Genomic DNA, 17551 nt, shown 5'->3' with positions numbered 1-17551 from the left:
TCTATATTATTCATAATAAATTTATATATATACTAATATATATATATATAGATATATATATAGGTGGATGGGTTGATAAGTTGTGAGCCCTAACACAGAAACAACTTATTTTTTGATCAAACTAACTTTTATTTTAAAAAAAAAAGAAAAAGTAAATAGAAGCTTTTTTGTTAGGGCTCAAAACTTTTCAACCCACACACCATCTTATATATTAGTATAAATATATTTATTTATTATTTATAGAATGTTTTTTTTGACAACGAACACTCGCCGTCGTTTACAAACTGTTCACACGTTAATAAATCTAAAATTATGAGCCTTTTTGGTGTCCCTCCGTCTATTTTTCTTTTTCATTTTTTTTTTCTTTACATATTATTTTTTCATTAGAATTTAATTTAATTTCTTTTTTTTTCTTTTCCCCTAGATAAAAATTCGACAAACCAAACAACTCGTCGAAGATAAAAACGTCGATCAAGGATTCTTCTGATTTCATTTCTTTTTTTTTTCGTTCCTGGTATTCGTTTAATTCTCTTTTATTCATCAGAAATAGAAAAAACGAGATATCGGATTTTGATAGAATTTCGATTTTACTTGTCGTTATTCAATTTTGTTATATGTCCCTGATCGAGATCCGGTGCGATAGCGTTTTGTACCTGAATGTGGGTGGAGTGTAATGGCGGACAAAGCAAAGGGTGATAGGGCAGACAATAGTAAGGGAAACCTCCGAGGGCTTTGTTCGCCGGATGAATTTGCGGGCTCGACATTTGTCCAGGAAGTTGTCCTGAACCACGAAGAGGCAATCCTCTCAAATGTTCATCCGGATGTACCAAAACGCGTACGGCTACGCGTCTCGCGTTTCCGGAATTCACTATTGCTCCTAATTCCTGTTGTTGACGTCTTTTGGTTTTATATCTGAAACAAAATTACACCAACGAATCGTTGAAAAATAATTGTTACGTGTTAATCCATCAATTAACAAATATTCCAAGTATTTTATATTCAAAATATTGTAATTCATTGTAATGAAAGGATTGTTGTTTGGTTTTTCATTTTTCTTGTTTTAAACTTAAATACAATATTTAAAGTTATCATCTCTTAAGTGATGAAATATATTTCATACAAATATGTGAAAGTATACATAATTGATAAGATAACAATTCAAATAATTATTATTAAATCTTACCGTCGGTTTTGAAACCAAATCTTAACTTGGGTCTCGGTTAATTTTAATCCTCGTGCAAGATCCGCTCGTTCGGGTCCTGACAAATATTTCTGCGCCGCGAATCTTCTTTCCAATTCGTAAACCTGAGCATGAGAGAAAGCTGCTCTGCTACGTTTTTTTCTACTTTGCAAACTTTGTCCGTGATTTTGCGACTCGAACATATCCTCCTCGATATCATCTGCAATACGAACGGGAAAGAAAAATAATATCATTTTCTTTTTTTATTTCTATTTTTTTTTAATACAAATCCATGAATTTTAATATTTAATTATACAATATTCGAAGAAAAGGGGAAATAATATTAATTCTCGCAATTGTGTAGGTACGTGCATTTCGTTTAATAAACAATCAGTCGGGTAGCAATATACAATGCGTTTAATTTTCGAGAAATAATCGAATGGCGCCTTTTGCAAAAGAAAACTGTTTGCAGACGAATGTTTACATCTCGGTCGATAATCCGAAGCGACTGTGCTTTGCAGTTGGATGACTTGCTGGAGGATGGATCGGTATCCTGAAGTAATCATACTCTCGAGCAGCCATAGAAACGGTGATTTACTCGAAGAAAGAAAAAGAAAAAGAAAAAGAGAGAGAAAGAGAGAGTGAGAGAGGAGGGTGGGAGAGAGACAGCAAGTGTACGCATTTCCTTAGCTTTTGATGTCTCGTTCAAACATTAACACGTGCCCTCGCTACTCCGACATGTTTACGCTTTTGCCCCAGCGTTAATTCTCCCTCCCTGCCCCTGCCCCACCCCCTTTCGTCTCCTTTTTTTTTGCTTCTGTAGATCGAGAAGCTCCGTGGAAGTGCAATCGCATCGTTCGCATCGTTGCATCCTAGCTCGTTCTACTTGGCAACGAGCCTAAGCCACTCGATTTCCTCGGCTACGCCGCAAGAATGGCCAGCCGTATTACGAAGAGTTTTCGAGTGCCAAATGAAAGGACTACTACCTATCTACCTACTTGCAAAATGAGGAAGACATTTTGCCAATAAATTAATTCAGGTTATCTAACATTCTGGTTTTATATGAATTGGATTTTTATTCAAATAATTTATTTTAGATAACGCGTTTCTTGTAATTTTGATAGAATACAAATTATTTCAATTATTTATATATTGCGTTAGTTTTTATTCTTTTGAAATTAATTCGTGACCTTTTTTCTTTATAAATTTTTCGATAAAATGAAAATGTGTTTTTGTAATCGACAAATTTCTTTATACTTTTATTTATTTTTTATCAGTATATTTTAATTCGATAAATAGCCACAGTATATTCGTAAATATATTTTTTTAAGTTTAAATAATAATTTGCCGGTATTTTGTAATTAAAGAGATAGAATTGTTTTTAATTAAAATATTTAATACATATTAATATTATATTGTTAATAAATACATTGAAGATTTTAATGTTAATCTGTGTAATATTGATCACTTATATTGCATACTAATATTTTATTATTAATACTGACTATATTTATTATAAAATACTAGCGTAATAATTCTGTATTTTTTTTTTTAACAGAAATTTAAAAATCAACAAGCAATCATTAATTTTTATTTACTCTTAAAAAATATTTTATTCGAAACAATATTTAATATTGCAAAGAGTATAAATATTAAGTAATGGAATTCATTAGGAAAATAATTGTTTTTGTTTCGTTGCTTAAGATTTATAGTAGTAGTTTCGACATGACGTGATACGTTTAAATGGTGATCTATATTTGATCACTTTCGACGTCAAATCTGATGCCATCTCGTTCCAAGTTAATGCTTCCCTACTCTTAATGCTCTCGTCAAACATCCTACATCGTGTCTGTACTAAGAGAGAGAGAGAGAAAGAGAGACAGGGAGAGGGAGAAGAAGAGAGAAAAAAAATGAGAGAGAGTGAGAGAGTGAGAGTGTGTGTTCAGGACGAGCAAGTGGTGTTAGTCCACTCCGATTACATCGATGACCCTTCGGATTCTTCATCTCTCTCTACTTTGCTCGCTTATTTTATCCAATAGGAATCGAATTTTTTTCTATGGTTTATTGAAATACGATGCCTATCAATATCCCATATCAAATATTAGAAGTTTATTCCTTTGATACATCTTATAACAATTTTTATAATTTTTTTTATCATCCTTTCGACAATTTGATTTGCAATTTTACTTTAATTAAAGATTCTATTCGAAATTGTATTTTTATTAACTTGAAATTAGTGTCGCTCATAAATACTGAAACTTTTGAAAAATAATTTTCTAAGAAAACGTTTACAATTCGAATGACCGTTATTTTTTATAACATCTCATTTATTTCTTCTTTCATTTTGATTTCATTTTTATGATATTAATATAGTCAATTTGAGATTTTTGTCATGCATAAACGCGATGATTTTTCTTTTCTAAATTTTCAAACGATCGACACACTAGATCTTATTTCAATTTCGACAATTTTCACAATTATTTCTATAAATAACATTTTATTTATTTTATTGTTTGTTTTACACAATATTGATGAATAAATTTCATCTATAAGAGACATTATTTGAATAAAAATGAAATTGTGTCATAGAAAAATGTTGTAATTTCATTAAGAAAATGTTAAAAGTTATGTTAAATGAAATGAAAGGAAGGAAGGAAGCGTAACGGAAGCGGACGTTGAACGAAAATGTGATTCGTTTACGAAATGATATATATTTCATAGTTATTTCACGAGATTGGCCAAGATAATATATAGGAAACACATAGATAACATCGATACATGTATAAGGCAACCGTAGAGTAGGGTTTCTCGTTAAAAGGACTTGTAATTTTCTGAGTACAGGTTGAAACGGTGCCAACTCGTGCCGGTTGCTCTACAACTCGGGTGAGAAAGCGCATTAGTTTAATTGAGGGTTTTAGAATCGTTCGATGTTTTTTAAACTCTGCCAGAAAATCTCATTTATTTATTTGAAACACACATAAATCATTTAAAAATATATAATTTTTCTTTTTTTTTTTTTATACATGTATCATCAATGACAGCAAAAAATATGACCCGGGCGCGTACGCGAATCACGTATGCGAGTTGAGTGAAAACTAACGGGACGAATCGTTAAAAGCATGATTGATTTTCGCATTTCTATCCGCGTTACGGTTATAGGGGAATTTTCTGTTTACTCTTAACGAAAGATAGTGCCATTTCGACGATGTAATTTCATACGGATTGAAGAAAGGCGTCGGGATGACGTTAATCGATAAAATCAAACGCGTGTATAATCGATCATACAATTGTCGAAAATTTTTCACATTTTTCAGAACATAGTTTTAAAAGAAGATTTTGATTGGAATGAGAAGACGATTTAGAAATTTCTAAACTCGATTACTTCCGGGCAACAAATTTCATAACCTTGATCTAAATACGTGTACGAAGTAATCTATAGATTTTTGATTCTCTCTCTTCCTATCTTGAAAGAAAAAGAGAGAGAGAGAGAGACAGAATATCAGTGTAGTCCCGGAGATCGGACAAGTGCAGAAGAAGAAGAAGAAGAAGAAGTAGAGTAGCTAGCACTTGTGACGTCTGCCCGCTCGAGTGGCACTTATGCTACTAAAATTACATTCAATTACGTTATCTGTGCTCGGGTTAACTTTAAAACCGCTTGAAAAGCTCGCCTGTTACAAGGATACCGGATTCTAAATGATCTCTTAAGTATATATCCTCGTGGCTGACACACAATCCTCTGGAAGGGTTTATTAGTTTGTACCTAGACCAATTCACTTAACACAATAATAATAAAAAGAAAAGCCCAAATTATTTTTTAATCTAAGAATTTATTCATACAACCGATATTTGTCATTCGTAATACATTGGAATGTTAAAAAACAAAACAAATAAAAAGTAATTAATTGTACTCACCAAGATATTTGTTCTTGCTCATATCCAGTGCCTCGTCCTGTTGCCTTTGAGATGATTCCCTGGATTCCTTGGTGGTCTGATAAGCTGGAAGGTTACCCAAAGTTTCGAGATGCTTGAAAGATGCCTGCCCTAAGTGCGGCAAACCACCAAAACTCGTGAGATTAGCGTGAGCTAGATTTCTCCTGAGTATATCCAACTCTCGTGACATGTTTGTTTCGGGCGAGGGTAATCTTGGAAAACCAGTTACGATTAAACGTTGTTCACGTTCGATTTGTCCTCCTCCGTTATTAATATCACGTTCGAACGTTCTCTTAACCGAATCGCAAACACCTGATTGAATAATTTCGTCGGCGTGTTCGGTGACGATCGTACGTTGTTTTTCGTGTTCACCGTTAGACGTTCTACGACTTAGAATATCAGCGATGCTGAACGGTGTTGGTTGAGATGGTTTCGGTGAGGTTTCGGTTCTTTTCTCCTCCTCCATCCTTTACAAATATATCCTTTTCTAATTTCTTTATATATATATATACACACTAAAATAATCCCTAATATTCTTAAAAGTATCAATATATTAAATTAATTTTATCAATTTTCGAAACACTCCTATCAATTAAACATAATACGACTCGACAAATGTTCGGACGTATATCAAACACATCTTACTTTTATCTTCCTCCGTTCATATTACAAATTTACGATATATTTTAACCATTAGGTCACACAAGATTAACTGATTATTATGAAAAATCACTTTTCTTCTTTAAGAAACACTTGGAACTATAAAAACACAAGATTTACTTCGAATTCAAAAGGGACGCGTTAAATAATAAGTTAAGGAATTATTAAAAACCGACAATTGTTGTTATTGGTCTCTCTTTTTAAACTGTTTCTATCTTGTTCATCCCTCTCTCTTTCTCTCTCTCTCTCCCTTTTGCTTTTGAATCGAGTTATTAATCCTCAGTCAGAGCACTCGCCGGCACTCTCGCAACTTGCTCACACTCGACGTAGGAGCGGTCTCTTCGATGAAGTGTGGTGCTTGTCGCGCGCGCGCCTCCTCCAACTTATTTTTCCAATTGCTCCCGAATTGAAACCGCCTCCTCCGCGAGGAGCCCTTCTTCCTGCGCCCCTTTTTCGGGACGCCTTCCCACCCTCTCTCATCGTATTACTACTACAAGTGTCTTCTTCCCCTTCTATCTCGGCCACAACCCGATTCTCCCCACTTTTACTCTACAATATCCTTCCCCTGCTCCCCACCCCCTTCACCACTCACTCTCTCGCTCTCTCTCTCTCTCTCTTATATTTTGAGTTAATGTTTCGATAGTATCATTCTGTCTCCGTTTCTTTCACACATTGTTCATCCTAAAAGTCTCTTACGAATAAGCACTAGAGAATATATTCTTTTCTCTTTCTCTTTCTTTCTTACACATTTAAATCGAACATTCTTTTATGAATGAATTCACGTACATTGTTTTCTCTCTCTCTTTCTCTTACACGTCTCATCTCTTTCTTTCTTTCTTACACGTTTCATTACTATTGTTATTACATCTCTCTCTCTCTCTCTCGTTTTTATTATTTATTAAAATTTATTGATAATTTATTGATGAACAAATATTTGTATATGTTTAACACACGTTTAGGGAATACTTATTACACGTATACGTGTTACGTTTTATCTCTCTCTTTTTTTTTTTTTTGTTTTTTTGTTAATGAAAACTATTAAATACTTTTTTATCACGCGAAATCCTTGCAAACGTGAGTCCTTTAAAATTGTTTTCTTGCAACTCCTTTTGATTTTCTTCTCTCTCTCTCACCCTCTCTTTCTCGTAAAGGGTGGTACACTCACCTTTTATTCTCTCACCTATTATCCTTATCTATTGGGTCAGGGATAAAGTTTCCTCGTATTTTCCAGGTAGATGATCTTTAAGATCGGATAACTTTGCCAATACTAATCCACTTTTAAAAATACTTGCATGCGTTTGAAAGTAGAAATATCGCAGAGTAATTTGTGATATTTGTCTATTCCGTTAAAAAATTATTGCTAGTCTTGATAATGAGAGAAATTAATGAAGAAATACGATACGTTTTGGAACTTTTATAATAAAAAAAAGAAAAGAACGCGAATTACTGAAATAATTTCTGACGTTTATATAAACACGATGGGATATTCGTCATCACGTGGTACGAATTTGATTCGAGAGTTTTTAATTTGAAAACTTCAATGCCAAACGTGCAACCAGTTCTTATCGATCAAAAGCATCATCTATCACGAAGAAACTTTTTTTGAAAACCATTTGAAGAAAATTGGATAAAAAAATATGAAAAAAATTTGTTCCAAATTTTACATTGAAATACGAAGAGAAATTTTGTCCCTGATCCAATTTATTCTACAAAATATATCGTCATATTACCGTTCAAGATTTCGATAAGCAACTATAAGCATCTGTCACGAAACCATTTGGAGAAGTCTGTGAATGAAAAATATGAACAAACAAAATTTTGTTTCAATTTTTGTCTATTAAAATACGAAGAAACTTAATCCCCGACCCAATATACTCTCTATAATATCAGTGTATTTCTCTCTCTCTCTATCTCTCTTTTTCTTTCTTTCTCTCTTATGCTGAACGCGTGTCAGAGGTAGGTGGAGCTTTGACCTCCTTCCGCTTTGCTTTCCGTAGGATCGTTTCCGTTGAACGACGGGGATGCCTCGCCCTACAGCCAATCAACGGGCTTTAGTATTGCAAGACTTTTCCATGTAGGACCAATGGTCGTGAACCGAGAATATACTCTGAACCATCTCTCCTTCTCGAGATGTTCGGAGTGGGATTCTATCCGCGAGTGGGTTCTTCAATTTTCTATCTCTCTCTCTCTATCTCTCTATCTTTCTATCTCTCTCTTTCTCTCTCTTTACATCTCGCTACGTCTCATTCTATTCGTCTGACATATTTCTTCTATCTCTTTTTACGATCTGTTCTACTCGTGTCCGGTAGAGAGAATGATCGACTCTTATTCATAACAGAAAAAGATGCATGCATTCGTGATGAGAGGAAATTTCCGCACGTACGAATCAAATTAGTTTTACATTTATACGACAATCTTTTTTTTTCCTTGCTTTTTTTTTTTCTCTCTATTTGTTTTTATTTAATATTCCGCATATCAAAATAGAGAGAAGATATCATTTTTCATTTTTATTTTTATACGAAAATATATTCGTACGATATTATATTATATAAAATTGTTATAAGGTTATTTTATTATTTTTTAGAGAGAGAGAGGGAGAAAATTTAATGTCGAAGAATTATTGTTTGTTTTTGAATTTTCTTTTTTGTTTTTTTTTTTTTTTTATGTCCGCTTGTCCATTAATTACTCCATCATTTTTACACTTGGGTAAATATACGCGTGCCGTTGTCAGTTACGACGATTTATCATCCTATAAGACATTTTTAAACATTACTGTTCACACCGATGGCGACGTTAAAGAGTTAAATTGTTATATCTATAATCATTTCTTCAATTAGATTTTTTTATATAATCGTTCCATTTAAAATCTATAAAATTTGTAACTTAAATAAAAAAAATATACATATATTTAAAATATCAGAAATGTGTTAAAGGAAGATTTATGAATACGAAACGTCAAATATATTTACTATTTCTCATTTTTTTTTTTCTTTTTGTAAATTAGATTTAGATGAAAATTTGTCCAATTCTAAATTTGCAATTTAATTAAAAAAAAAATACATTAAACAATTTAGAAATATAAAAGTAAGTTTTAGATTTATGAATATGAAACGTCCAAATTTTCTTCCTCTTTCTCTCTTTCTCTTTCTCTTATTCTCTTTCTCTTGTTAGAATAGATATAGAAGCACATGTACTATAGATAGTAGTCTAGTAGCACCTAGGTAGTACTTCCTCTCGTATCGAGACGAGAGAAACTGCGCGGTGCATATATAGGGTGTACTTTACATAACAATTGTCGCTAAAGACTTGCAGTATTGTCCGCCACGTGCTACTGGTCCAGAGTTCCTATGTCGGTTTAATTAAGTGTGAACCACAGAAGCGTTAGACTACGCCTCACTTCATCCGATGATGACCTTGTACGTTCTAGATATCGATGAACAAATCATTTCAACATACTTTAATCTTTAATATTTTTTCCAGAAGATTTTATCAAATATCTATATCATCTTTTCTCATATCATTTCTCACAATTTATTCACAAATAAAATTTTTTTTTATAATATAATTTATATAATTTTTGAAATAGATGTGCAAATAATTTCTCTTACGTCGATCTCTAATGTTTTCGTGTTGAAAATATTTATTTTTTTTTAAATATCTATCAAAATTTTTGTATTCCATTACTAATCACGTAAAAGTAGATTTTATAATTGAAATATCGATTAGTATGAAATGTCATTTTTGCATTATATAAAAATATATTATCGCAAAAAGAAATTTTTTTATTTTTTTATTAATATTAAATATCATTCAAAATATTAAAGTTAGAGTAACTTTAATTTCATCTTCATTTCTACAAATTGATTGACAAGTAAGTTTTTTAAATCCCAATATTATTCATTCACCCGTTCTATGCTCAAAACGACGACAATAAATTTACTATAAAAATTCTTCCCTTTGTTCTTTCTCGATTATATAAAAGTAAGAAAAGAAAAAAAAAAAAAGAAAAAACGAAAAAAGATAAAATAAAAAGAAAGAGAGTGAACGATGGTAACCGAGCCGGAAAAACGGTGTGCTCGTCTTCGCTTCCCTTCATCGAGCTTCTTACCTACGAACGAGGCACGATTCGATGGGTAATCTTAAGAAATCGACCAATAGAGTTCAAGAGAGAGAGAAAGTTCAAAAGAGAGAGAGAGAGAGAGAGAGAGAGAGATCCTGGAAGTTTTAGTTTTTTTCATCTTTCTTTATTCCATCTCTCTTCTCTTCTTCTCTCCGTTAGATTCGATCTAATCAATAATAAATTATAGGGGGGAGGGTTTTTGGTTCGGTGGTGGTACATCTCTTTCCCCTTAGAACCAACGTCTGACCCTCCCGCTCAATTGGTCGCAATTCTTAAAGACCTTAATTGGCGCGGAAAATTATACCTTATTTCAGTTATCCCCACCGTTCGAGAAGATAAAGCAGACGAGTTTTCTCTCTCTTTCTTTCACGTTACTTTCTTTCTTTCTCTTCTTCGGTCACTCGTTTACTCACTCACTCACTCACTCACTCACCCTTCTTTTCCACCCTTAAACTGTGCTACTTCGTCGCCTCTTTTGCTTCCTTCTCTTCGAATTCGTTCTTCTATCCTACACACACACATACACACACACACACACACATTTTATTTCTTTCTCTCTCAAAGATATTTCTTTTCTCTCTTTCGTGAAGCAATCGCTCGAAATATCGACGATTTGCGGCCGTCTAAACGTTTTATTCCAACAGGAAGAAGGGCCGGGCCGATTTCCTAAGGTTTTACCGTAGACTACTTTTCATGCGGTAGATCCTTAAAAAAAAGAAAAAAGAAACTATCACGCGATGATCTTTCTACGGTGTTTTTTTCTCTTCTTTTCTTTTCATTTTTTATTGAACTTTTATACAGTTTTTTTTTTTCTTTTCACTACGAGAGACTCGTAAATGTAATAAAAACATTTATTTCGGGACGTGTCACCTCAAAGTCGAATATACGACATCAAAGTAATATATTTCATTTTTTCTATCTTTATATATATAAAAAGAGATTATTAAATTCATCCGTTGTTTATATTATTTCTTTTTTTCTTCCAAAAGAATCAAGTCGAAAAAAATCTAATCTGTATATTATATTTCCATCATTAATAAGACATTATTAATTTCAAATAATAACTAATAATAATAATTCATATATATTTTCTCTTAGCAAAATTGATATTTGATAAAAACAAAATATTATTTTCAACAAACACACATATTATTATTTGTTTCACGATATAGAAATCACGACAGATATAGATAAAAATATCTAAGAAATATCATTCACAATCTATAATATAAGTGGGAACAATAAGCTTAAAGAGATCATATAAAGAGATCTCATAATTTTCAAATAAAGTAAAATCTGATCGCGGAACGTTGGGAACGTGGTTGGGGCTTGCTTTTCGAAAGTTCATGAATTTATTTAAAGACGGTCGCCCAGGCTTCCGCGAAATTTACCGAGGAGAAAGGCGTCTCCTACGAGACGATTCAAGTGCAAAGAGATAGATAGATATATAAAGAGAGAAATAGAGAAAGAGAGAATGAGAATGAGAAGAAGAGAACAAGAAGCGTTTAACTTAGTTTTAACCGCGTCGAGTAGTAGGAGCAGGAAATTTCGCTCTCGCGTCGAGACGTCGTCGTCTTTCTGACGAAACGAAAGCGATCGACGTATCCGTGTAAAAGGCGATCACGAGAAAGATGAACTATCTTTTTCTCTTTCTCTCTCTCTCTCTTTTTTTATTTCTCTCTTCATGGGCGAATACGCGCGCGCCCATCCTAAGAATATAAAAACAAGAAGACCGGATGACTGCTAACTGTTTGTTAGTCTTGGCTTTTAAAGTCCGCGCGTCTGTCAGTTCAGAGATGTAATATTAGTGCTTATAGCTCGTGTACATTTTCTATGTATAAGTTTTCTATATGTTTATGTATGCATGTATGTATGTATGTAGTTAAGGGATGTATGATTTTGTCTGGGTTGGTGGGTGCTTGGTTGTGTCTGTGTATGTATGTTGTAAGCGCCAGCATCTTCTTCCTCTTCTTCCTTCATCCTTTCTTCTCTCTCTCTCTCTCTCTCTCTCCTTTTTTTCTCTTTTTCTGAGTTTCCTTTCTTCCTTCTTCTTCTTCTTCTTTATTTCCTCTTCGTCCTCTCTTTCGAAAAACGAACAGATACGCGAACGACGTCCGGACTTCGTTGAATTTGATGACCAATTAGTATACGACGAATTTGTTTTTGATATATGCTCTCGTTATTTTTTTGGCTCATCGATGAGAACTATTGTGTGTACTTTTTTTTTTATATATATATAATCCTTTTATGCGTCTTATGGCGAAATTTGTATTGCAATATTTGTTTTTGTTAATGATGTTATATCTTTGTTACGCGTGTTTGCTATTTAATATATTATATTGGATATATTTTTCTTTTTATTTCGTTTACATCGGACAAAATTTATTTAAATATACATATACTGATTATTCGATAAATTTTAGACTATAAAAAAGAAAAGATGTATTTATATCATATAAAAAAGTATGATCACTTGAAAATTGAGTTCATTTTGTATACCAGGTACTATATTTTTATGTTTTAAAGTCTAATAGTATCTTGAGCTTCTTCTGCTTCTCTTCGTTCTCGTTTCAAGATGTAACGAGATGTTATAAATCATTGTTGCTTAAACGTTCTCCGCATAAATACCAAAGCAGTTGTTTTTTTTGGCTACGAATCTATCGGCGCTCATCGCTAAAGTTTAACATAGCAATTTGTTTCCTTTTTGTGTTTATTGATTCGTTTAACGCAAATTATTTGGAGTTAATGAATATTGATTATATTTTAAGAAAAATTTTTGTATTTATATTTGATATATTATTTTTTCATTTATAATATTTCATTAAGGTAGAGAGTGCACTAAGAAATAGTTTAATACGATTTAAAGGAAATGAGTTCATCGATAGTCGGTATAAAAGAAATCTACGTGTCATAATAAGATTGTTACCGTTGATACAGTCATTTTCTCGCTTATCATCGTAAAAGTGAAATCTACATAGCCAAACGTTGATACTTAAGTATTAAAAAGAAACTTTTGTTTTTCAATTTGTAATAAAAACAAAAATTTAAATAAATCTTAATAAATCTTCTTAATCGATTATATTACACTTTTCAAAGCATTAAAAAAACATCCAAGCTTTAAATATTTATCGAACGATCGATTATCAAAATAGTCTACGTCAAACTTATGGTATTCAATCCACGTATTAAGTCATAGCTTAAATTAGAAAACTCTAGTATAAATTGATCGCGCAAAGACGCTTAAATTTTCTAAACGTTTCTATGTTTAATACGATACTTACAAACTTTCTGAACTTTTTTCCAATAATTTCACATCGATATATTTTTATATTTCTTTTTCGTATTAAATAAAAAATAATATAAATGTCACACATGCGCGGCAAAATTAATTTCTTAAAAAGAAAAAAAAACTAAGAAAGGAACGAACCACGCGGAGGGCAGTGATTAATGATACTAAACAAGAAAAAGGGAGAAACAGAGAGAGAGAGAGAGTGAGAGAGGGAAGAAAAAACGAGTCAATTAGGCAATATACGTCATGTGTCGCGGTTAAACGTTTTACGCATAGAAGAAGGGAATCTATTTGAACTTAATCGCGTGCCTACCCTTTTGAGGGAATTCCCCCTCTTCGAGTTTGCTTACAGGCAAATAGGATCGTATTTCGATGTTAAACGTCCCATGATTGATCATATGAATATACGACCGTATATAATGGACGGTCATCGATTTACAAAGAAGAAAAATACCGTGAAATCTATTTAACGATGCATTCGTATGCGTTCCGAAGATGAAGAATTGCATTTTCAAAGACAAAAGAAAATTGATTTATCAAATAAAATTTTGTCTAGGATAATCATTTCAAACTAAAATCACAAAAACAAATGATATTTCTCTATGATAAAATTATGTGTAATCAGCTTAAAATAATAATAATAATAATTATTATAATACTAATAATAAAAAGAGTAGAAAGAGAAAATGAATACTCTATTTGATTTTATTATTTCAATAAATCATTTTCACACACATACATCGATTCGAAGGTATGATCAGACCTTTTTTTTTTTATTTGTATTTTTATATTTTTTACAAATCAAAAGATAGAAACTCAATCATTCTCTTTATTTCTTCGTATACATGCACACATACATATATACAAACATACGTACAAACATATGTAACCCATGTAATAATTAAGGTTCACGTGGGAAAGTGATCTCGGTCGATGTTAAGAAAAATGAAGACCGACATTTTTATCAGCATGTTCCCATGGCTCTTTTATAGCGGCGGTAGCACCACGAAATACGATTACAAGAAGAGCACCAAGTTATAATACACGAAGTAATGTTATGCACACCAAAGTATAGTCGTCGTCTACGTACGTATGTACGTACGTACGGGGGGCACTTGACTGCCAGATGACCCGTCGTGTTCATGCGATAACCTAAAAGGCACCCATGGCTTCGCTCAAGCTGTCAGAACTCACCTATTTATAAATGCCGTTTTGCTAGATTTTATTTCTATATCAAATATAATTTTCTATCGCCAATTATATTTTCTTTCTCGTTCTTACCCCCGTCCTTGTATCAAATTTTTTTTTGTATTTTTATTTTATTTATCATTTTTTCTTACGTTTGTTTCCATTTTGTTTTATTACGTTAGATGCATACACCAAAAATAAAAAAAAATTAATAGTCGCGTTGAAAAAAGACTATCACTTTAGGATGATGGAAGGTGAACCCCAAGAGTGGCGCTAATCGAGTTCAAGTGCTACGAATGTTCCCCCGTTGGCTGTGTAAATCTTAAAGGATGATAAAAAAAAAGAGAAAAAAAAGTAGAAAGGGAAATAACTTTTTAATTTATGCTACAATGTGCGATAACACAAAGCAAGGTATCTTTTCCGGTAGCATTTAAGTATGATCAAAAATTGTCCATTTTCGATAAGATTTTAATAAAGAGATCTTTTTTTATGATTGTTTTTAATTTTATTTTAATTATTATGATGATCAGGTGTTTTCGGTACACTTAAGGATGGTTCGTAATCTAAAAAAAGAAATTTTACGATGAGACACAAGTTACGCGGAATGCCGAGTTAAATGTTTCCGCAAAAACCACTTGAAGCGGTTTCCGTTGCGGCCACTCAAGGCTTTCTATCCTTGGATTTATCCTAGAGCGAGTGAGAAAGAAATAAAGGAAGAAGCAAAAAAAACCTTACCTAACTAAAGCTATTAAGAAAAAGAAAAAGTCTTAAAAGAGCAGCTGCCAATAACTAAATAACTAAATTCTCGAACTAAAATTTGGCTTTTTCCTTTTTTTTTCTTTTTTTTTTTTTTTTTTAATAAAAACTACAATTACACGAGTCGACGTTTAAAAAAATCTAAAATATAAATTTAATCTACCTTCTTTTTTTTGGTTGATAATTAATAAAAAAAATCAGTGGGCTCGTCTTTGGTACAAATTCGGAGATTCGTCGTTCCAACATCATCGAGTCTTTGAATATTCTAATTTAATCATTATAAATCCGAAATCGAATTTTTATTTTAGTATAAAAATGTAAGCGCACTTATAGTTCGTGAATCGAATCACCGTTTTTTCTTTACCACAATCGTTGAAGATTTTGATCCATTCCTGAAATCGGTGCTTCAATTGTGTTAACGTATTGCATCGGATAATTTAACGGACCAATGTAATTAGTGAAACCGTAATCGCCACTCGAGACGTCCATTATACCAGCCCGACACTCAGCCACCATTTTGTTTTCCGCCGGTACACATTTCAAATCTGGAAAGGAGACATCGTTGACTGGATTCGTTGTACCCTTGTATTCGGTTTTGATCGTTCTAACACACTCGTGAACACTCGGACGTAATTCAGATACGAAATTGCTTCTGTATTCGTTGTTTAAGATTTGTTGTCTTTGTTGTACGTCAACGTTTAGTACTGGTCTATTATTATGATCAGGATTGTGAACATCATTTCTGAACTCAGGACTTATACTTGAATCCATTCTAATTTCGTTAGAACTTGATCTAAATTCTGGACTCAATCTGACGATCGATTCCGAATTTCTAAAATCTCCTTGCATGTTCATCGACATATCAGATCGTACGTTTGACCAATAAGGAACGTTGTAAGCCTCGTGAACATTCGGTTTGCCATCCTTGATCAATACAGGTACCGAAATCTTCTTCAACGATTGATTCTTCATACCTTGTACTTGTAATTTCTCGGCATCTTCGATTCGTGCTCGTTTGTTCTTGTAACGACGGTTTTGGAACCAGATTTTCACCTGAGTACTAGTTAGTTTCAAATTTTGCGCTAACAGTTCGCGTTCCGGTGCACTCAGGTAACGTTGTTGCTTGAAACGTTGTTCCAATTCGTAAACTTGTGTCTGGATGAGAAAAATAAAACAATTTCTGCTTTGAAATATTCAAATATATGTATTCGTGTCTGAAAGTTTTAGGAATATTTTTTAGTTTACCTGGGAAAATAATACTCGTGGTTTTCTTTTCGTTCTTTTACCGGACTGATTTTTTCGCAATTCTGTTTTGCTCGATGTCACGATGTTTCCTTAAAGAAAATATAATTGTTAAAGTTTAACAAAACAAAAGTGCATAATTTTGCACGAAGTCGTAGCAAATCAAATTTGTACAGATTGTATTATTAGAAATAAAATTAAAATTCTGAAGTATTTGTAATTTGATTTTATTTAAATTATAGTAATAAATTGAAATCTCACAGATATATTGTATTCAATTCATTAACATAAATATTAATCAACGAAATAATTAATTGGAATTTCCAATATCAATAATTCAACAATCAGTAAATGTCAATTACCAAAAATGTCGAATATTTTCATAAATCTTTTAAAATGAAAAACATTCTTTGACATCCAACGAAATAAAAAATAAATAAACGAAAAACAAACCATCTTCGGTGACAGGAGCTTCTTGATAAGGTGGTACAACTTGACTCAACTGATGTACATGATTTAATTCGGAATAATGTGAATAACCAGGTACTCCTTGTTCTTTAAACTTCTCCGCATCCCAATTATTATCAGATACCGAATTATACGCGTAATAATCCTGTGGCAAATGCGACTGTTGTTGTTGTTGTTGTTGTTGTTGTTGTTGTTGTTGTTGCTGTTGATGATGATGATGATGATGATGTGATTGATGTTGATGATGAGTATAACACTCCATAACTGCAAACTGTTGATCCTCGTTAAGAATATCACGCACGCTGAACGGAGTCGCTGATATCGAAGATGACAACATTCTAAAGCATTCTACTTCTTTAAGGATTTTTCAAATCCTCAAAGAGTATAACCAACAAACTGAAACAGTCAATATTTGCACCTAATGTTTTCCCATACAATTTGAATTTATTTCAAATCACTTTTAGATCGAACTTTTATTAACACATTCGAAAAAACATCAATTCGGTTGGCTTTTGAACTCGATTGGCACTGACATTCGACCCGTATAATTTGGATAAATGGGTTTGATATCTTTTAAGATAGATGTCAAAGTTGAATATTAAATTTTAAAGGGATGGTCACGGTCATGGAACGGTCAGGTCGGAAGGCGAACGTTTAATGTGACTTGGTTTGTCGATGAGAGTCAAGTGTTGGTTGGGGTTTCTCCTCGGACAGGGAC

The 17551-nt window shown here is 32.6% G+C and overlaps 2 protein-coding genes across 2 annotated transcripts; both read right to left on the bottom strand.

Moving 5' to 3' along the window:
- Window positions 1–414: 414 nt before the first annotated feature.
- LOC106784982 (transcription factor LBX1-like) lies at window positions 415–6167 on the bottom strand. The gene is made up of 4 exons (XM_014745055.1): window positions 5756–6167; window positions 5093–5577; window positions 1184–1400; window positions 415–912 (listed from the first exon to the last, which is right to left on the bottom strand). Exons 2-4 carry the CDS (start codon window positions 5574–5576, stop codon window positions 588–590), a joined length of 1026 nt encoding a protein of 341 aa, XP_014600541.1. The 5' UTR covers window position 5577; window positions 5756–6167; the 3' UTR covers window positions 415–587.
- Window positions 6168–15354: 9187 nt separating this feature from the next.
- Window positions 15355–17339, bottom strand: LOC106784983 (homeobox protein Nkx-2.5-like). Its single transcript, XM_014745056.1, has 4 exons — window positions 17077–17339; window positions 16819–17010; window positions 16369–16457; window positions 15355–16278 (listed from the first exon to the last, which is right to left on the bottom strand). The coding sequence occupies exons 1-4, from the start codon at window positions 17168–17170 to the stop codon at window positions 15484–15486; spliced, it is 1170 nt and encodes a 389-aa protein (XP_014600542.1). The 5' UTR covers window positions 17171–17339; the 3' UTR covers window positions 15355–15483.
- Window positions 17340–17551: the final 212 nt, after the last annotated feature.

This window comes from Polistes canadensis, unplaced genomic scaffold, assembly GCF_001313835.1.
Source record: "Polistes canadensis isolate GaletaPanama2010 unplaced genomic scaffold, ASM131383v1 scaffold_43, whole genome shotgun sequence".
Classification (NCBI taxonomy): domain Eukaryota; kingdom Metazoa; phylum Arthropoda; class Insecta; order Hymenoptera; family Vespidae; genus Polistes; species Polistes canadensis.
The sequence above is the reverse complement of the archived record's forward strand: the minus strand, read 5'-3'. Positions and strand labels throughout refer to the sequence as shown.